The sequence below is a fragment of the Hordeum vulgare genome, chromosome 1H, assembly GCF_904849725.1.
Source record: "Hordeum vulgare subsp. vulgare chromosome 1H, MorexV3_pseudomolecules_assembly, whole genome shotgun sequence".
Taxonomy (NCBI): Eukaryota; Viridiplantae; Streptophyta; class Magnoliopsida; order Poales; family Poaceae; genus Hordeum; species Hordeum vulgare.
In genome coordinates, this window is record NC_058518.1 from 510,590,920 (window position 1) to 510,613,611 (window position 22,692).

Consider the following 22,692-nt stretch of genomic DNA (forward strand, 5'->3'; position numbering starts at 1 on the left):
CGTAGCAGCGAAGGCACTCGAGTGCCCGACCGGGTGTGTTGTGGGGTTTCGCCTTCCGACGCCTTGTATGTCTTGTGGTGCTCTAGATCTAGTCTAGTTAGAAGTTGCTATGGTTTTTGCCCGGTTTTCCGCAATAAACTAAGCAGTCCGTTCTTGTAATACTTTCTTCTGATCAATGAATTTGACAGCTCTCCTGCCGACATTCAAAAAAAAAACATAAACTCTATTATGGGGTAGACCTCTGTGTTTGTAAGACGATCCGACAGTCCAACCTATCAAAACCCGATAACACATACTCCTTCCGTAAATTAATATAAAAACATTTAGATAACTATTTTAGTTTACAGAGGGAGTACTTCATAGAAAATCACCATACACAAACCTATGGTCGAATAAGTTACTTTCCCTTCTTCCCGATAACCAAGGACTTTGCAATAGAGTTTCAAACATATTTTTCAAGAAAAATAGAGGATCAAACAGTGCAGGGCAACCTATGCAAGTAGTTGAGTTCCAGTGTTACCATGAGATGATCATCACTTAGCAAACTACCCGTTCGAGAACAGCAACGTCAATGAAGATATGTCATTTCTCTAATTACAACTCAGAGCCATAAATCAAAGTAGTCCAGTAAAAATTACAATAACACAGGAGAAAAATGTTTATGTTACAAACTTGCAACGGATAGAAAGTTTACCAGTCCGTTCAACAAAACAAACATCAATGAGAAGTATAGTGCCTTCTTTCTTTATTAGTACAACCCATATGATGCTTAAAAGAAAATGAAACACATAGTTGGAAGAAAATGCATTTTATTCATGAAGAAAAGAAACAGCCACTTCCTCTTCAAATCAAATAGCAGCAGTCTCAGATGAGCAATATAACTTTGACCAAAGCACACAGTATCACACACATTCGATGCTACCAATGTGCTGAAGAAACCCATTCCGATGTTCTTCCTCCAACTTTCTTGTGAACAATTCTGGCATTTTATCTGCAACCAAGTGCTGAAGCTTCGTTAGATATGTAAGACCTTCTGGCACATATTCCAATTTTCCCAGGTCATGAAATTCTATGTCAGTCAAGTTCACCATGCTGCCATTATTTATCTCAACTGAGTTCAAGTTTTCTAGCTTCTCCAGGCGAAGTTGTCTGAGCTTCAGGAATGATCCACAACAGAACACCAATGACTCCCCATTATAGGCACAAGTAAGCTCAAGGTAAATCAGATTTGTCATTTCAGACAAGGCACTGACAGGATCTTGCACTAGACCAGATAACCGCATTGACAACCGCTTAAGGTTCTGAAAACGTCCAGATATAGGGAAAAGCGCACCATCCGCCAACTTGCCATCCAAGTAGAACTTCTCCAGATATTGGGGTGCTCTGAAGTTTTTTATAGAAAGAATCTCATCATCAGCATCACTTGCAACAGCCAACCTAGTAAGAACAGTTAACTTTCCAACGGAACTCCAAAGATCTTTGTTCTGGCTTGCCAACACATTTGTAATGCTCAAGGTTTTAAGCTGCATCAAGAAGCTGAGATTTTGTACAAGATTTTTGCTGGCTTTTACATCTCTGAGAGTCTGCAGAGACTTGAGACCACAAATATTACCTAAAATCGATGTGCCATATAGGTCGCTACTCACAGACAAGTGACGGAGATTTATGAGCAGTTTTATTTCACGTGGCAACTTCCTTACAAATGTACGCCTGAGATGCAGTGTCTGCAGGTTCTTGAGCCTTGCCACTGACTTTGGTATCTTCTTCACTTTCGTACGTGACAAATCAAGGTAGTACAAATTGAATAAACCAACTATGGCATTTGGGAAATTTTGAAGGAGGGAATATCTGAGGCACATGACCCTTAATAACCTGAAACTTGATGAAGCAGCACGAATCCATGGAACCGAGACATGTTTATCAAATAATAAAAATGAGCGCAGCTGCTGCCAGGCTGCACCTGGTTGAAAGTCTTGGCCTCCAGCGTGCACAAACACACGGCGCTCGGTATCTCCAAGACTAGTGAGAACTGGGTTATAACATATAAGACCAAACCTCTGTTTTTTTGATGATGTCCGAGTAATTTCTTTCACTATATTATGCACTTTAAACCTTCTTGGCCTTCCAAATTCATTTCTTTCAACAACTTGAATCAGCGAGCGCTGAATAAGTTCCTTCAGATATTCCTCTGCCACTTCCTCCAGCGTTATCTCTGCACCTCGATCTTCCACAAACCCTTCAGCTATCCACATTCTGATTATCCACTTCCGTCTAATTTCACAATCTTCTGGGAATAATCCACAGTACAGGAAACAATTCTTTAGATGGGTTGGAAGATCGTTTAAGCTTGAGCTGAGAACATTTGATACCCTGCTGAGCTCTGGATTATAAGTTAATTGCCAATTTAGCTGATTATAGAATGATTTCCACTCCCGCTCCTCCATACCTCTATAAGAAAGGAGGCTCCCAATAGCTGCAATAGCAAGAGGCAAACCTTGGCACTTCTCCAAAATTTTCTTAGCACAACTGATGAGACCATCCGGGCATGTTGCCTCTGGCAGCTTCATGAATGCTTTTTTGCTGAAGAGGTCCCATGATTCTTCTTCTGAGAGATTTCCAAGCCTAATAGTATGTTCCTCCTCGGCTAACGATGCGACAGCTTCATTTCTTGTAGTAATGATGACTATACTTCCGTGGCTATTCTTTGGAAATGCATTATCAAAGCATGACCATGATTCTCTATCCCACAAGTCATCTAAAACAATAAGATACTTTCTATTCTGAAGGTAAGTTTGGATGGTCTTCACCATTCCTTCACAATCACTGTTGTCATGTTCATCTGATCCAATATCAAGCTTATCTATAATGTTTGTAAGAATATCTTCAACTTGACGATTTCGGGACGTTGAGATCCATGCATGACATAACGTGACATCTTGCTTCCTATAGATGCTTCTTGCAAGTGTAGATTTACCTGATCCACCCATTCCCTGGATCATGATAATAGCACGATCCGGACCTGCATCATTTAGGCAGCCTAACAACTTCTTCAAGTGATCTTTTTGCCCCACAATTGCATTATCATGATCATTTAAGTACGAAGAATCGGAAAAGTAGAACTTGCGGCTAATACTATGGCTTGATGAGGTTTCATCATTGTCATATATCTTGATACCATACCTCTCTTTCATAGTTGTTAAGTTCTGAAGGCGACTCTTGACTTGTTTAAGCTGAGAAGCAACATTATACCAAATCATGACATTTTTTGACTGACGGAATGTTTTCCTCAGAAAACTTTCTGTGCCATCCATCTTCCCAAGGAGAAATGCATATTCATCAATAATATCCTCAACTTCAAAGGCAACCTTCCTTATATGCTTCAACCAGCATTGGAAGATTTGATTGTTTGTCAAGTATGGATCTACTTGATTTATAAACGCTTGCATTACATCGAATTCGATCTCAATTTCTTTCATGTTGTTTTCCACTTCAAGCAAAAAGATAGCTTCTTTCCCCAGTCGTGAGCCGAATACTTTCAGTGTAGCTCCTCCCAGTGTAGATGCAAGTTTTTGAAGTAAAACTAGTATCACAGCTTCTGCCATTGTTCCCCTTCTCAACTAGAAGAAAGTTCCCTGCAGATTTAGTAACACCGCGTTGCGAAATTAGAAAATTTTAGCACCCTTGTAATTAAGGAAACAAACAATTGCGGGCAAAAGCATAAGTTGGAGAGGAAAAATAATGTGCAAATTAACCCACACCAACATTAAACCAAAATATACTATAATTATTACTATCTCAGGACCAACCGATGGCCCAGATTAGTACTCATCTGTCCATATTGCATTTAGCGCCATTTGGGAAGTGCAGTGATCGATTCAAAATTCTGGTTGAATCCAACTGCTTCACTTACATATTTTACCCCAAAATTCATCGGCATACTGAACAGATTATTTTTTCATCTATTTTAGAAGGAGGTTGTAACCTCAGCTTCCGCATCGGTCGATGCACCTTTTCAAAGAATAATATATTTCCTTGCGTGCTGAAGAAACTTATTCGATGGTCACTGCTAAGTGCAGACCGCTTTTGGTCCCAAATCTTAGTTTTTAATTCTTTATATGAAGAAAATTAGTAAAAGGGCAACGCAAATACTCCCTCCGTCCCAAAATAAGTGTCCCAGATTTAGTACTACTAACTTAGTATAAATTTTATACTAGAAGGAGTACATACACTTACTTTGAAACAGAAGGAGTACATAACAACAGTCCTAAAAGATATCAGCTAACAAAAAAAATCGTGTTGGGCAGTTAACAATCCTAATCCCTGACTTGGGGGTACAAAATTTGACGCAGGCAGCAGAGGATAATTCATCGTCCGACGAATAAAGTGCAAGGGTGCCACGGTGGGGAAAAAAGAAGCGACGCAGAACTTTCTTTTATTATACTGAACACATAAATAGGACGATGAAGTGTGAAAGAAAATAGGTCAGCTGGTAATCGGCTCTGATTAACTGCACAGCGTCCGATTAGAGCAGTAGCTGTTGCTAACCTGACGATTACTTGGTTCCATGACCCCTCCTAGCCGCTGAGCCCAAACCACCCACCAGATCGACCGGTCTGGGTGGCTTTGGCGCCGCCCCAACCCCGTGTTCGTCAGGCAACAAGATCAGGGGGAGAGACCAGGCAGGCGCTGCAGCTCGCTTCCATGCCTGCTTGATCGGAAGGGGAGATCAAGGAGAGCGAGGGGCGCTGAAGCAGCGCGGAAGAAGAGACTGGGGGAGAGGAGATGGATACACTGTTTCTGTATTATCTGTAACGAGTATCCTCTTTCCATGATTCCACACGATCAGGTTTTGACTTTTTTGGCACAGACGCATGTGCCGCCTATGCAGCCACAAGGAGATCTTTTGTGCATGGAATTCAATGATGTATATATCCATCTAATTCAAATGCTCCCTTCATCTGGGTTTATAAGATATGCACATTATTTTAGGTTGCTGATTTAGCTAGATAAATATATATTATATTGATAAAAAATATATATTTAGAAACAACATTCGCTTAAGAATCTAATAATATATAATGGCTTACATATAACGCATATTTAACTAGTCAAATCGATGATCTAGAACTACACGTATCCCTATAATAAATGTTAAAACAGCTTGATTTTGTATAAATAAATGCCAAGTTTTAACATGTTCCCTCCTACTCTTTTTTTACACGCAAGGTAAGGAGGTAAGAGTTAATACTCTTAGTTCGTGGTTTCCGGGACACATGTTAGGGGATGGCTTAGTTCGTGTTTTGGGGCCGATGGACGCCGCAGTGTCTCGGAATGGGTGTAGGCGCAACACACATGACGTCGATCTACCCAGGTTCAGGGTCCTCCGGTGAGGTAAAACCTCTAGCCATGTCTGTGTGACTATATGAGAAACACAGTACAATGATGCTCCTCGAGCTGTTCGTGAGGAGGAAGATGATGCTCTTGCTACCTTGGTGGGGTTTGGTGTCTTTTTGTTTCTCTATCATGTGTGAATCTGACCAGCCTCTCCCTCTTTGGGGGCAAAGGCAAGGCTTTATAGTGCAGCCTGTAGTGTACAGGGGTAGGGGTAGGACAGGTGATGGGGCCTGGCCGCCCGCCTCTTCGGCTAGCTGCGGGGCCCGTCGAATGTCGGGTCTTCTCCGTCACAGGGTCCGCCGGTCCTGTGTCCCGATGGCAAACGCGTCGGCTCGTCATGGAGCAGGTAGGGGTGAGCGAGGCTATAGTGTCGTCTCGCCCGGTCAGCCTCGGCGGTCACCGGGGTCCTGTAGCCTCGCTGCCCCCTGATACGTTCATTTTGCATCATGTTTTCATGTTGATATTTATCGCTTCTTGGGCTGTTATTTTTTTTTGACCGGCTACTGTAGGGAAAACCCCCCATAGCCTTTTTTCTTTTATTCCCATATATAAGAGCTAGGCTGTTATTTCACTTCACGGTATAATTCTTATGCCTTTTCTCTCTTATTTTGTAAGGTTTACATGAAGAGGGAGAATGCCGGCAGCTGGAATTCTGGCCTGAAAGTGGAGCAAAGTTGAGATACCTATTCTGCGCAACTCCAAACGTCGTAAAAATCAACGAGGATTTTTTTTCCGGATTTATAAAAAATACTAGGCCGAAGAAGCGCCAGAGGGGCGTCAATAGGTGGCCACAAGCCTGCACGGCGCGACCACCCCCCTGGCCGTGCCATGAAGGCTTGTGGGCAGCCTGCTGGCCTACTGGCCCCCCTCTTCTGCTATATGAAGGGTTTCGTCCAGGAAAAAAATCACGGAGGAGCTTTTTCGTGGATTCGCCGCCGCCACGAGGCGGAACTTGAGCAAAACCAATCTAGAGCTCTGGCAGGACGATCCTGCCGGGGAAACTTCCCTCTCGGAGGGGGAAATTGTCGCCATCGTCATCACCAACACTCCTCTCATCGGAGGGGACTCGTCACCATCAACATCTTCATCAGCACCATCTCATCTCCAAACCCTAGTTCATCACTTGTAACCAATCTCCGTCTCGCGACTCCGATTGGTACTTGTAAGGTTGCTAGTAGTGTTGATTACTCTTTGTAGTTGATGCTAGTTGGATTATTTGGTGGAAGAGTTTATGTTCAGATCCTTGATGCTACTCATTACCTCTCTGGTCATGAATATGATTATGCTTTGTGAGTAGTTACTTTTGTTCCTGAGGACATGGGATAAGTCATGCTAATACTAGTCATGTGAATTTGGTATTCGTTCGGTATTTTGATGTGTTGTATGTTGTTTTTCCTCTAGTGGTGTTATGTGAACGTCGACTACATAACACTTCACCATTATTTGGGCCTAGAGGAAGGCATTGGGAAATAGTAAGTAGATGATGGGTTGCTAGAGTAACAGAAGTTTAAACCCTAGTTTATGCGTTGCTTCGTGAGGGGCTGATTTGGATCCACTAGTTTAATGCTATGGTTAGACTTTGTCTTAATTCTTCTTTCATAGTTGCGGATGCTTGCGAGAGGGGTTAATCATAAGTGGTATGCTTGTCCAAGTAAGGGCAGTACCCAAGCGCCGGTCCACCCACATATCAAACTATCAAAGTAACGAATGCGAATCATATGAACATGATGAAAACTAGCATGACAGAAATTCCCGTGTGTCCTCGGGAGTGTTTTTCCTCCTATAAGACTTTGTCCAGGCTTGTCCCTTGCTACAAAAGGGATTGGGCCACTTTTCTGCACCTTTGCTACTTTTGTTACTTGTTGCTCGCTACGAATCATCTCACCACACAATCACTTGTTACCGACAATTTCAGTGCCTGCAGATTTTACCTTGCTGAAAACCACTTGTCAGATCCTTCTGCTCCTCGTTGCGTTCGACACTCTTACTTATCGAAAGGACTATGATTGATCCCCTATACTTGTGGGTCATCAAGACTCGTTTCTGGCTCCGTTGCCGGGGAGTGAAGCGCCTTTGGTAAGTGGAAATTGGTAAGGAAACATTCATATAGTGTGCTGAAATTTATTGTCACTTGTCACTATGGATACTAATCCTTTGAGGGGCTTGTTCGGGGTATCTTCACCTCGAACGGAAGCACAAAGAGTTGCTCCTCAACCTGGTGCACCTACTGAAAATATTTGCTTTGAATTTCCTTCGGGTATGCTTGAGAAACTGCTGGCTAATCCTTTTACAGGAGATGGAACATCACATCCAGACTTGCATCTAATCTATGTAGATGAAGTTTGTGGTTTATTTAAGCTTGCAGGTTTGCCCGAGGATGATGCCAAGAAGAAGGTCTTTCCCTTATCTTTGAGGGATAAGGCGTTGACATGGTATAGGCTATGTGATGATACTGGATCATGGAACTACAATCGGTTGAAATTGGAATTTCATCAAAAGTTTTATCCTATGCATTTAGTACATCGTGATCGGAATTATATTTATAACTTTTGGCCTCGTGACAGAGAAAGCATCGCTCAAGCTTGGGGGAGGCTTAAATCAATGTTATATTCATGCCCCAATCATGAGCTCTCGAGAGAAATTATCGTTCAGAACTTCTATGCTCAACTTTCTCATGATGATCGCACCATGCTTGACACTTCTTGTACCGATTCTTTTATGAAGAGAGATATAGACTTCAAATGGAATTTATTGGAGATAATTAAACGCAACTCTGAAGATTGGGAGCTTGAAGAAGGTAAGGAGCCAGGTATGAATTTCACGTTTGATTGCGTTAAATCCTTTGTTGAGACAAATACTTTTTGTGAGTTTAGCACTAAGTATGGACTTGACTCTGAGATAGTAGCTTCATTGTGTGAATCCTTTTCTTCCCATATTGATCTCCCCAAAGAGAAGTGGTTTAAATATCATCCTCCCTTAGAAGTCAATGTAGTTAAACCCACTCCAGTTGAAGAGAAAGTCATTGCCTATAATGATCCTGTGGTTCCCAGTGCTTACATTGAGAAACCACCTTTCCCTGTTAGGATAAAGGATCATTCTAAAGCTTCAACTGTGATACGTAGAGGCTACATTAGAACACCTACACCCCCTGAGCAAATTAGAGTTGAACCTAGCATTGCTATTATCAAAGATCTTCTGTCCGACGATGTTGAGGGACATAATATTCACTTCTGTGAAGATGCTGCTAGAGTAGCTAAACCTCATGCTAGAGACAAACATAGGCCTGCTGTTGGCACGCCTGTGGTTTCTGTTAATATAGGAGATCATTGCTATCTGCCCTATGGGAATTGTTAGGGATGTTGAAGTCTTGTGTGGTAAAACGAAGTATCTCGCTGATTTCCTTGTTCTTGCTACTGCACAAGATAGCTTTTGTCCCATCATATTTGGCATACCCTTTATCAATACCGTCAATGCTCATATTGATTGTGAGAAGCAAACTGTCACTGTTGGCTTTGAAGGTGTGTCACATGAGTTCAATTTCTCCAAGTTTGGTAGACAACCTCATGAAAAGGAGTTGCCTAGTAGGGATGAAACTATTGCCTTAGCTTCTATTGCCGTGCCTCCTACTGATCCCTTAGAGCAATACTTGCTTGAGCATGAAAATGATATGCATATGGATGAAAGGGATGAGATAGATAGAGTTGTCTTAGAACAATATCCTATCCTTAAGAATAATCTGCCTGTTGAACTGCTTGGGGATCCACCCCCACCAAAGGGTGATCCTGTGTTCTAGGTTAAACAGTTGCCTCATACTCTTCAGTATGCATATCTAGATGAAAAAGAGATATATCCTGTCATTATTAGTGCTAGCCTCTCAGAGCATGAAGAAAAGAAGTTACTAAAAACTCTGAGGAAGCACCGTGCTGCTATTGGATATACTCTTGATGATATTAAGGGCACTAGTCCCACTCTATGCCAGCACAAGATTAAAACCGATCCTGATTTCAAACCAGTTGCTGATCATCAAAGGAGATTGAATCCTAAGATGAAAGAAGTAGTAAGAAAAGAAATACTAAAGCTCCTTGAAGCGGGTATTATCTATCCTGTTGCTCATAGCAATTGGGTGAGTCCGATGCACTGCGTCCTTAAGAAGGGGGACATTACCGTTGTCCCTAATGATAAGGATGAATTGATCCCACAGAGGATTATTACTGGCTATAGGATGGTGATCGATTTTAGGAAATTGAATAAAGCCACTAGGAAAGATCATTACCCTTTGACTTTTATCGACCAAATGCTAGAAAGGCTATCCAAACACACACACTTCTGCTTTCTAGACAGTTATTCTGGTTTCTCCCAAATACCAGTTGCACAATCTGATCAGGAGAAAACCACTTTCACCTGCCCTTTCGGTACCTTTGCTTATAGACGTATGCCTTTTGGCTTATGTAATGCACCTGCCACCTTTCAAAGGTGTATGATGGCTATATTCTCTGACTTTTGTGAAAAGATTGTCGAGGTTTTCATGGATGACTTTTCCCATTTACGGGTCTTCTTTTGATGATTGCCTCAGCAACCTTGATCGAGTCTTACAGAGATGTAAAGACACCAATCTTGTCTTGAATTGGGAGAAGTGCCACTTTATGGTTAATGAAGGCATCATCTTAGGACATAAAATTTCTGAAAGAGGTACTGAAGTCGATAAGGCTAAGGTTGATGCAATCGAGAAAATGCCGTACCCTACAGATATCAAAGGAATAAGAAGTTTCCTTGGTCATGCTGGTTTCTATAGAAGGTTCATTAAAGACTTCTCTAAGATTTCAGGCCTCTTACCAATCTCTTACAAAAGGATATTCCTTTTGTTTTTGATGATGATTGTGAGGAAGCCTTCGAAATACTTAAGAAGGCTTTGATAACTGCACCTATTGTTCAACCACCTGATTGGAACTTACCTTTTGAAATCATGTGTGATGCTAGTGATTATGCTGTTGGTGCTGTTCTAGGGCAAAGAGTCGATAAGAAGTTGAATGTTATTCACTACGCTAGTAAAATTCTAGACAGTGCCCAGAGAAACTATGCTACTACGGAGAAGGAGTTTTTAGCAGTCGTGTTTGCATGTGAAAAGTTCAGGTCTTACATAGTTGATTCCAAAGTCACTATTCACTCTGATCATGCTGCTATTAAGTACCTCATGGAGAAGAAGGACGCTAAACCTAGACTTATCAGATGGGTTCTCTTGCTACAAGAATTTGATTTGCACGTTGTTGACAGGAAGGGTGCTGATAACCCAGTAACAGATAACTTTTCTAGGTTGGAGAACGTTCTTGATGACCCACAACCTATTGACGGTAGCTTTCCCGTTGAGCAATTGAATGTCATCAATGCTTCACGTAGTGCACCGTTGTATGCTGATTATGCAAACTATATCGTTGCCAAATACATACCACCTAGTTTTACGTACCAGCAAAAGAAGAAAATTTTCTTTGACTTGAGACACTACTTTTGGGATGATCCTCACCTTTATAAGGAAGGAGTAGATGATGTTATTAGACGTTGTGTACCTGAACATGAATAGGGACAGATCCTACAGAAGTGTCACTCCGAGGCCTACGGAGGACACCATGCGGGAGATAGAACTGCACACAAGGTATTGCAATCAGGTTTCTATTGGCCCACTCTCTTCAAGGATGCCCGTAAGTTTGTCTTGTCTTGTGACGAATGTCAAAGAATAGGTAATATCGGTAAACGTCAGGAAATTCCTATGAACTATTCACTTGTCACTGAACCATTTGATGTCTGGGGCTTTGATTATATGGGACCTTTTCCAAATTCCAACGGGTATACTCATATCCTAGTTGCTGTTGATTACATCACTAAGTGGGTAGAAGCTATCCCGACTAGTAGTGCTGATCACAACACCTCTATCAGGATGCTGAAAGAAGTTATCTTCCCTAGATATCTAATGAACGACGGTGGTTCACACTTCATTCATGGTGCTTTCCATAAAACGCTTGCTAAGTACGATGTCAACCATAGAATTGCGTCTCCCTACCATCCTCACTCCAGTGGTCAAGTAGAGCTAAGCAATAGAGAGATTAAACTAATTCTGCAAAAGACTGTCAACAGGTCAAGAAAGAATTGGTCTAAGAAGCTCGATGATGCACTGTGGGCTTATAGAACTGCCTATAAGAATCCCATGGGCATGTCTCTGTACAAAATGGTGTACGGTAAAGCATGTCATTTACCTCTTGAGCTAGAGCATAAAGCTTATTGGGCAATCAAAGAGCTCAACTTTGATTTCAAACTTGCCGGTAAGAAGAGGTTATTTGATATTAGCTCGCTTGATGAATGGAGAACTCAGGCATATGAGAATGCCAAGTTGTTCAAAGAAAAGGTTAAGAGGTGGCATGATAAGAGGATACAAAAGCGTGAGTTCAATGTAGGTGATTATGTCTTGCTATATAACTCTCGTATAAGATTCTTTGCAGGCAAGCTTCTCTCTAAATGGGAAGGTCCCTATGTTGTTGAGGAAGTATATCGTTTCGGTGCTATCAAGATCAACAACACGGAAGGTAATTGTCCGAGAGTTGTAAATGGGCAGAGAATCAAGCATTATATCTCAGGTACTCCCATAAATGTTGAAAGCAATATTATCAATACCATAACTCCGAAAGAATACGTAAGGGATATTTATCAGCCCGTTTGAGACTCCGAAAACGAAGAGGTATGTGATTTGGTAAGAAAACAGAGTCCAAAACTTTTCCAGTAGGAATTTTTCTCCGTTTTGGAATATTTGAAAAAAATACAAAAATTGGAAGTAGTCCGGAAAGCGCGAGGAGGCGACAAGCCTACACGGCACGAGCCCACCCCCTGGCCGCGCAGGGAGGGCTTGTGGCCACCTCGTGCGCCTCCCGGACTCCATTTTCGTGTGGAGTACTCCTTCTGGTCTGGAAAAAATCATTATATATACTCCCATTTGGTCTAACCCCTGCATCACGCAGATTTCCTCTGTTTTTCGTTTCGAGCCTGTTTCTGTTGCAGATCTAGATCGCTATGACTTCCCCAAAAGCTCCGAAGGACAAGATCTTCGAGAAGGCCATCAATCCCTACCTCACGGGAGTGCTGCAACACCCTCAATCTATCGAGATGCGTGAGGGGATGTTGCACATCCGTGATGTTGAGGGGCCCAAGAAGACCAGAAGCATGGAGACGAGGCTCGAAGTAATGGAGCAACAAGTCTTCAAGTGCCAATGGATGGTGGAGCGTGGACTCAACGCCAACCACATGATGATCACGGAGTTCACCAACAAGCACAGGAATGATGCCAATGACATTGGGAAGCACCTCTCCAGGCTCTATGACAGGCCCAGATCTATGACCTGTAGAACCAAACCTGTGAGTATGACTACATATTTAAATCAGTACGGTTGGCTGCAGATTTGAGGATTCCGGAGACTCGTTCATCTTTCCATGATGGAGCACCTATGCCTTGGAAGACGGAGGATCAAACCCATGTTGCAACAACTCCTCCACCATCACCACCAAAGGAAGACAACTCAACATGGGTATGGGCAATCCCCTTGGCTTGTGCCAAGCTTGCGGGAGTTGCCCCGGTATCGTATCACCATCACATCTTTTGCCTTTACCTTTGTTTTAGTTTTCCTTTTCAGTTTTCTCTTTTTCTAGTAGATTAAAAGTCTTATTGTTTTAGTCTTGAGTTTTGCTTTGTGTCACCCCCGATGTATTCGAGCACGTGAGCCATATAATAAAGAGTGTCTTAGATGAAGGGCTTTGCCTCTTGCCATGATCAAAAGAGTGAGAATAGAACAAAAGCATGAAAGATCATGTAATGATCTTATGGGAAGTGATGGCTTCAGATATAAAAAGAATGAGGATTGAAACTTGTTGAGGGTAGGCAAACGTAGACCTTGGTCATGGTTGCAATTAATAGGAAGTGATAAAGAAGGAGAGGTTCACATATAAATATATCATCTCTGACACCATCTATGATTGTGAACACTCACTAAACTATTGCATGCCTAGAAGTAGATGTTGGACAAGGAAGACAACATAATGAATTGTGTTTGCTTGGCTCCGAACAATGTTATATTATTAGAGATCCCTTAGCATGTGACGATTGCTTCCACCTCATATTAGCCAAAACTCCCGCACCAAGTAGAGATACTACTTGTGCATCCATAAACCTTCAACCCAGTTTTGCCATGAGTGTCCACCATACCTACCTATGGATTGAATAAGATCCTTCAAGTAAGTTGTCATCGGTGCAAACAAATAAAAATTGCTATCTAATATGTATGATCTATTAGTGTGTGGAAAATAAGCTTTGTACGAACCGGTGATGAGGAAGACATAAAAGCGACAGACTGCATAATAAAGTTCTTTATCACAGGAGGCAATATAAAGTGACGTTCCTCCGCACTAAGAGGACAAGCATCCAAACCTTAAAAGCGCATGACAACCTCTGCTTCCCTCTGCGAAGGGCCTATCTTATACCTTTACTTTTTACCCTTGAAAGAGTCATGGTGATCTACACCAATTCCTTATTTCGCCTTTTCTTGGCTAACGTCATATGCTTGGGAAAGATCTATATTCATATGTCAACTTGGAAGTAAGTGCTCATGAATTATTATTGTTGACATTACCCTTGAGGTAAATGGTTGGGAGGCAAAACTATAAGCCCCTATCTTTCTCTGTGTCTAGTTGAAACTTTGATCTCATAAGTACCACGTGAGTTGTAGCAATTGTAGAGAACGAAAGAATGATTGAGTGTGTGAATTTGCTTTACAAGCTCTTATTTGACTCTTTCTGATGTTGTGATAAATTGCAATTGCTTCAATGACTAAAGGCTATCGGTTGTTACTTCTCGGTAAGGTTCTTGATCCATGCTTTACTTTGTGAAGGAATTATCACTTTAGCATGAGAGATTATATGTTGGTATTGCTGTTCCGATCATGACCATGATGCATGCATGTTCGTATCTTGTTTTGTCGACACCTCTCTCCCTAAACATGTGGACATATTTATTGAGCTAGGCTTTCGCTTGAGGACAAGCGAGGTCTATGCTTGGGGGAGTTGATACGTCCATTTTGCATCATGTTTTCATTTTGATATTTATCGCTTCTTGGGCTGTTATTTCACTTCACGGTACAATTCTTATGCCTTTTCTCTCTTATTTTGCAAGGTTTACATGAAGTGGGAGAATGCCGACAGCTGGAATTCTGGCCTATTCTGCGCAACTCCAAACGCCGTAAAAATCAACGAGGATTTTTTCGGGATTTATAAAAAATACTGGGCCGAAGAAGCGTCAGAGGGGCGCTAGCAGGTGGCCACAAGCCTGCACGGCACGGCCACCCCGTGGCCGCGCCATGAGGGCTTGTGGGCAGCCTGCTCGCCCACTGGCCCCCCTCTTCTGTTATATGAAGGGTTTCGTCCAGGAAAAAAAAATCACGGAGGAGCTTTTTCGTGGATTCGCCGCCGCCACGAGGCGGAGCTTGAGTAGAACCAATCTAGAGCTGCGGCAGGACGATCGTGCCGGGGAAACTTCCCTCCCGGAGGGGGAAATCGTCGCCATCGTCATCACCAACACTCCTCTCATCGGAGGGGACTCGTCACCATCAACATCTTCATCAGCACGATCTCATCTCCAAACCCTAGTTCATCACTTGTAACCAATCTCCGTCTCGCGACTCCGATTGGTACTTGTAAGGTTGCTAGTAGTGTTGATTACTCTTTGTAGTTGATGCTAGTTGGATTATTTGGTGGAAGAGTTTATGTTCATATCCTTGATGCTACTCATTACCTCTCTGGTCATGAATATGATTATGCTTTGTGAGTAGTTACTTTTGTTCCTGAGGACATGGGATAAGTCATGCTAATACTAGTCATGTGAATTTGGTATTCGTTCGGTATTTTGATGTGTTGTATGTTGTTTTTCCTCTAGTGGTGTTATGTGAACGTCGACTACATAACACTTCACCATTATTTGGGCCTAGAGGAAGGCATTGGGAAGTAGTAAGTAGATGATGGGTTGCTAGGGTGACAGAAGCTTAAACCCTAGTTTATGCGTTGCTTCGTAAGGGGCTGATTTGGATCCACTAGTTTAATGCTATGGTTAGACTTTGTCTTAATTCTTCTTCCGTAGTTGCGGATGCTTGCGAGAGGGGTTAATCATAAGTGGGATGCTTGTCCAAGTAAGGGCAGTATCCAAGCACCGGTCCACCCACATATCAAACTATCAAAGTAACGAACGCGAATCATATGAACATGATGAAAACTAGCATGACAGAAATTCCTGTGTGTCCTCGGGATCGTTTTTCCTCCTATAAGACTTTGTCCAGGCTTGTCCCTTGCTACAAAAGGGATTGGGCCACTTTGCTGCACCATTGCTACTTTTGTTACTTTTTGCTCGCTACAAATCATGTCACCACACAATCACTTGTTACCGACAATTTCAGTGCCTGCAGATTTTACCTTGCTGAAAACCAGTTGTCAGATCCTTCTGCTCCTCGTTGGGTTCGACGCACTTACTTATCGAAAGGACTACAATTGATCCCTTATACTTGTGGGCCATCACGCCCCACATCATTGCGCCTAGCGCCATGATACGTCTCCAACGTATCTATAATTGTTGATGATTTCATGCTATTATCCTGTCAAAGTTTGGATGTTTTATATGCCTTTTATATCTTTTTTGGTACTAACGTGTTAACTCAGTGCCAAGTGTCAGTTCTTGTTTTTTCCGTGTTTTGACCCTTTGCAGAGGAAGATTTGAAACGGAGTCCAAACGGAATAAAATCCCCGAGAAGATTTTTTCCGAAACAAAAGAAGATCGGGAGACGTGAGAACCAAGGCAGGGGGTCCCCAGGGACCCCACAAGCCCTCCAGCCACGGACAGGGGGGGAGGCCGGCCCTCACGGGCTTGTGGGCCCCCTGGACCTCCTCTGCCCTAGGTTTTGCACCTATATATTCCCTAAAATCCCAGAAAAAATCAGGAGATCATCGAAAATACTTTTCCGCCGCCGCAAGCTTCTGTCTCCGCAAGATCCCATCTGGGGCACGTTCTGGTGCCCTGCCGGAGGGGGGATCCGGACACGGAGGGCTTCTTCATAAACACCATGACCTCTCCGATGATGTGTGAGTAGTTCACCATAGACCTATGGGTCCATAGCTAGTAGCTAGATGGCTTCTTCTCTCTCTTGGATCTTCAATACAAAGTTCTCCATGATCTTCATGGAGATCTATCCGATGTAACCTTCTTTTACGGTGTGTTTGTCGAGATCCGATGAATTGTGGATTTATGATCAGATTATCTATGAATCTTATTTGAGTTTCTTCTGATCTCTCTTATGCATGATTTCATATCCTTGTAATTCTCTTCGAGTTGTGGGTTTTGTTTGGCCAACTAGATCTATGATTCTTGCAATGGGAGAAGTGCTTGGTTTTGGGTTCATACCGTGCGGTGACCTCCCTAGTGACAGAAGGGGTAGCAAGGCACACATCATGTTGTTTCCATCAAGGGTGAAAAGATGGGGTTTTCATCATTGGTTTGAGATTATCCCTCTACATCATGTCATCTTGCTTAAGGCGTTACTCAGTTCGTCATGAACTCAATACACTAGATGCATGCTGGATAGCGGTCGATGTGTGGAGTAATAGTAGTAGATGCAGAAAGTATCGGTCTACTTGTCTCGGATGTGATGCCTATATGTATGATCATTGCCTTAGATATCATCATGACTTTGCGCGGTTCTGTCAATTAGTCGACAGTAATTTGTTCACCCACCATAATACTTGCTATTTTGAGAAAAGCCTCTAGTGAACACTATGGCCCCCGGGTCTACTCCACACCATATTTTCAGCCTTACACTTTTACTTCGTTGCACTTTCCGCCTTTAGATCTCACATTGCAATCAATCTTGAAGGGATTGACAACCCCTTTAAAGCGTTGGGTGCAAGCTCTTTTGTGTTTGCGCAGGTACTCTGGACTTGACGAGATTCTCCTACTGGATTGATACCTTGGTTCTCAAACTGAGGGAAATACTTACTGCTCCTGTGCTACATCACCCTTTCCTCTTCAAGGGAAAAACCAACGCAAGCTCAAGAGACGACAGAAGAATTTCTGGCACCATTGCCGGGAAAGGACTTTTGTTTCCGTAGCACGCCACTCCGAGTATGTCAGCGCGTACTACTTCCACGAACGCCTCTGTGTCATACGTCTGGTCTTATCGTCATACGTGAGTACGGCCAGATGGGACGGGAGCCGACCGTCCGGCTAGCGACGGGCCAGCCGGCCAGGGCGAATCCCGCTAGTCGGCCTCGTGTGCGTCGGCTAGACAGGCCGGCTGCCGCCAGCCGACCCGAGGGGGGGGGGAGGAGGCGACCCCATAAGTCTTGGAGAAGGGTTTCCTCCGCTTTGGTACACCCAGGTGCCATATCCCCGTCAGTATCCCCCGAAACCGTTGGGGCCCGAAGGCCTCCAGACGTGGGGTGGGGGGGGGAACGGTTTCCCCCTTGCGTTGGGAGTTGGCGTCGGGGCCGACCAGCCGGCCGGAGCTGGAAGGCGGCGATGTGCCTTCGGGCCGGTTGGAATGGAAGCCGGCCGAGATGAATGTCGGCCGCGGTCCTACCGGTTGCCGCGGTGCCTCGGGCGCCGCGGCGTCGCTTCGGTCTGGTCGCCGGCCGAGGCGAGGCACGTGTGGGCCGGTGGCGAACTGCGGGCCCACCACTACCCGCATGACGAGACATCGCTACAGTCCCGGCCTGACATGTCTCAGCCCGCACGTGGATTTATTGTGGCTCCAGGCCGTCGGTTGGGGTTCCCCGCGCGGTTAATGCGTGCGGGTATCGTGGGTTAGTGGGGGACGTGGGCGTAGCCGGTCCCACGCCCCCACATCTCCTCTGGGGCTTTAAAAAGGGGAAGGGGGAGGCCGGTTTCGCCATTGCCTCCCCTCACTTTCGCCCCAACTCACCCTCACACCAGAGCTCTCAGCCCCCGTCCTTCCCCCTCTTGACCGCAGTGCTTGCCGCCATTGTCATTCCTCGGCGTGCCCGCAATGCACACCACCGCCGCTCTTTCCTCCTTCGAGCGTGGTGCCTCCCCGCGGTCGATCGGCTCGGGGGCCGTTTCTCTCATTTCCTCTTGTCCACTTCCCCACAGGCATTCGACGAGATGGTCGGGATTCCCTCCGGCATGTGGGAGGGCTTGATTGTGGCGGTGTAGCACATCGACTACCTCCGGCGGACGCGGAAGCTTTCGGCCCCGTAGCTAGTCAAGGCCCGTGCGCCCGGTGATGAGCATGTGCCGGAGCCCCGTGCCGGCGAGTGTGTCATCTTCGGCACACACTTCCTTGTCGGCTTCGGGCTGCCGGTGAACCTCTTCCTCCGGCAGTTCCTGATACGTCTCCAACGTATCTATAACCTATTAATCTAGAGCCTTGTGCCAGTTTCTGTTTTATTTCATGTTTTTGAGTATTGCAGATAATGAATATTAAACGGAGTCCAAATGGAATAAAATCTTTGGAATGATTTTTCTTGGACCAGAAAAAACCCAAAAGACTTGGAGTAGGGAGCAGGACACCCGCCGGGAGGCCACAAGCCTGCAGGGCGCGCCCCCTGGCTTGTGCCCCCCTGTAGGTCTCCTAACCCTAATCTTCGTCCTATAAATTCCCAAATATCCCCCATTGCTAAAGGGAGCCACGAAAATACTTTTCCGCCGCTGAGAGCCTGTGTTCCCGTGAGATCCAATTTGGGAGCCTTTTCCGGTAATCTGCCGGAGAGGGAATTGATCACAGAGGGCATCTACATCAATTCCATTGCTGCTCCAATGATGCGTGAGTAGTTCACCACAAACCTACGGGTCCATAGCTAGTAGCTAGATGGCTTCTTCTCTCTCTCTTTGTTCTTCAATACCATGTTCTTCATGATCTTCATGGAGATCTATCCGATGTAATACTCTTTTGCGGTGTGTTTGTCGAGATCCGATGAATTGTGAGTTTATGTTCAGATTATCCATGAATATTATTTGAATCTCTGCTGTATTCTTATATGCATGGTTTCATATTTTAGCAAGTCTCTTCAAGTTATTGGTTTGGTTTGGCCAACTAGATTGGTAATTCTTTCAATGGGAGAAGTGCTTAGTTTTGGGTTCAATCTTGCGATGTCCTCACCCAGTGACAAAGTAGGGGTACCGAGGCACGTATTGTATTGTTGCCATCGAGAATAAAAAGATGGGGTTTTCATCATATTGCTTGAGTTTATCCCTCTACATCATGTCATCTTACTTAATGCGTTACTCTGTTCTTCATGAACTTAATACTCTAATGACAACTATATGCATAATCATTGCCTTGGATATCTTCATAACTATTCGCTTTTCTATCAATTGCTCGAGAGTAATTTGTTCACCCACCGTATTATTTTCCTTTATGACAGAAGCCTCTAGTGAAACCTATGCCCCCGGGTCTATTTTCCATAGTATACTTTCAGATCTATAAACCAAAATACCAAAAATATTTTGCTGAATTTATTTACTTTCGTTTTACTTTCAGATCAATCAATCTTTTATATCTATCTCTATCAGATCTCATCCTTGCAAATAACTTTGAAGGGATTGACAACCCCTTTTTAGCGTTGGGTGCAAGTGTTTGATTGTTTGTGTAGGTACTACGATTGGGGCCTTGCTTGTTCCTCCTACTGGATTGATACCTTGGTTCTCAACAAACTGAGTGAAATACTTATCTACTTTGTTGCATCACCCTTTCCTCTTCAAGGGAAAGCCAACACAAGCTCAAGAAGTAGCAAGAAGGATTTCTGGCGCCGTTGCCGGGGAGGATAAATAGCAAGATCAAGCGTACCAAGTACCCATCACAAACTCATCTCCTGCATTTACATTATTTGCCTCTCGTTTTCCTCTCCCTCACTTCACCAATTTGCCGTTTTATTCGCCTTTTTCTCGCCGGATCTCTTTTTGTCTACTTGTGTTAGCATGTGCCTTCTATTTGCTTGGATCTTTGCTTGCTAAAAATCTATTGATATGGATCCTCATCCACTTGATAACTTTTCAAGAGGTCCAATTATTATGAACCGATTGCTAGTGAGTTGAGTGTACTTGATTATCTCCATGGTTTTGCTTGAGATTCATTAATCTGAAAATTGTGATGAAGTGATCCACGATGTTTCCTTGAATGAAAAGCATGATCGCAATAATATTGTTAAAAATTCTATTAATATCAATTGTGCTAATGATATGCAAACCCACAAGCTTGGGGATGCTATATTTGATGAGTTTTCCATGACCACTACTTATTGCAATGATCATGATTGGGGTGATAATGTTTCTTATGATCTTGATAATTTATTTAATACTCTTGATGAATATGACATCGAAAGTGGGTTTAGAAGAGTGTCAAATTTAGGTAAAAAGAATCCCACATATTTGGAGTGTGTTCAATCTTATGAATTTTCGATAAAAGTGGGTTTGAATAGGTCATGACTTTAGTTAATGTTAATCCCACTACCTTGGAAGATTGTAAGACTTTAATGCATGTGGATCATGAAAATAATGCATTATGTGATAGCTATATTGTTTAATTTATTCATGATGCTACTGAAAATTACTATGAGAGAGGAACATATGCTTTTACATATTGCAATAACATCAAGTTTCTTCTCTATGTGTTGGAAATTTTGAAGTTATACTTGTCTTCCCTTCCTATGCTAATTGATTCTTGTTCCCACAAAATACCTATGCATAGGAAGTGGGTTAGAATTAAATATGTTTGCCATGTTATTCATGATGCTCTCTTTATGTTTCTATTTTGTACCTTTATGCGAGGATCATTGAAATCATCATGCCTAGCTAGGGGCGTTAAATAATAGCGCTTGTTGGGAGGCAACCCAATTTTATTTTTATGTTTTTTGATTTTGCTTCTGTTTTTGAGTTCTGCACACATTATTACCTCTGTAACAATTGTATTTTCTTCTTTTAATTAGTGTTTGATCCAAGTAAGACCTTTGGGATGGTCTACAGTGTTTGCTAGTTGATTTTGCTGAAAACAGAAACTTTCGCTCTCAGTCCAAGAATTTTGTAAATTCACTGGAATGTGCTTTTGATCTAAATTTGTTACACATGATTTATTTACCAATTTCCCTCATTTTACTAAGTTTTCAGAATTTTTGGAGCTACAGAAGTATTCTAAGTACACATATTGCTACAGACTGTTCTGTTTTTGACAGATTCTGTTTTCTTTGTGTTGTTTGCCTATTTTGATGAATCTATGGGTTGTATCGGGGGGTATGAACCATGGAAAGTTGGAATATGGTAAATATTACACCAATATAAATAAATAATTAGTTCACAACAGCACCTAAAGTGGTGATTTATTTTTCTTATACTAACGGATCTCATGAGTTTTCTTTTAAGTTTTGTGTTGTGAAGTTCTCAAGTTTTGGGTAAAGATTTGATGGACTATGGAATAAGGAGTGGCAAGAGCCTAAGCTTGGGGATTCCCAAGGCACCAAAAGACATATTAAAGGATACCAAAGAGCCTAAGCTTGGGTTTGCCCCGGAAGGCATCCCCTCTTTCGTCTTCAATCCATTGGTTAATTTACTTGAGACTATATTTTTATTCACCACATGATATGTGTTTTCCTTGGAGCGTCTTGTATGATATGATTCTTTACTTTTTAGTTTGCCACAATCATCCTTGCTGCACACATATTTTGAGAGAGACACGCTGAATCGTGAATTTATTAGAATATCCATTATGCTTCACTTATATCTTTTGAGCTAGGCAATGTTGTGTTGGGGAACGTTGCATGGGAAACAAAAATTTTCCTACGCACACAAAGACCTAACATGGTGATGATCATCTACGATAGGAAGATCGGATCCACATACCCTTGTAGATCACTAAGCGTAAGCGTTAATAAAAGCGGTTGATGTAGTGGTATGTCTTCACGATCCGTCCCACGAACCGTCCCATGATCCGTCCCATGAACCGTCTCGCGATCCGTCCCACGATCCATTCCGATCAAGTGTCGAACAGACGGCAGCTCCGCGTTCAGCACACGTACAACTCGATGATGATATCGACCTTCTTGATCTAGCAAGAGATACAGAGAAGTAGATGAGTTCTCCGACAGCATGACGGTGCGCCGGTGGTGGTGATGATCTACTCCCGCAGGGCTCCGCCCGAGCTCCGCAGAAATCTTATCTAGAGGAAGAACTACGTGGTATAGGTTTGAGTTGCACGTGGCAAAAAAGTTGTGTCTCAAAAG

General features: G+C 43.2%; 1 protein-coding gene across 1 annotated transcript; it reads right to left on the reverse strand.

Annotated features, from left to right (window-relative positions):
* Positions 1-620: 620 nt before the first annotated feature.
* Positions 621-3,602, reverse strand: LOC123421076 (disease resistance protein RPM1-like). The gene has a single exon (XM_045107494.1). The coding sequence runs from the start codon at positions 3,600-3,602 to the stop codon at positions 903-905; it is 2,700 nt and encodes an 899-aa protein (XP_044963429.1). The 3' UTR covers positions 621-902.
* Between the last annotated feature and the right edge of the window lie 19,090 nt (positions 3,603-22,692).

Bases quoted from the DNA above. Each gene is read 5' to 3' on its own strand.
- LOC123421076 (XM_045107494.1), bottom strand. From the start codon at position 3,602: ATGGCAGAAGCTGTGATACTAGTTTTACTTCAAAAACTTGCATCTACA.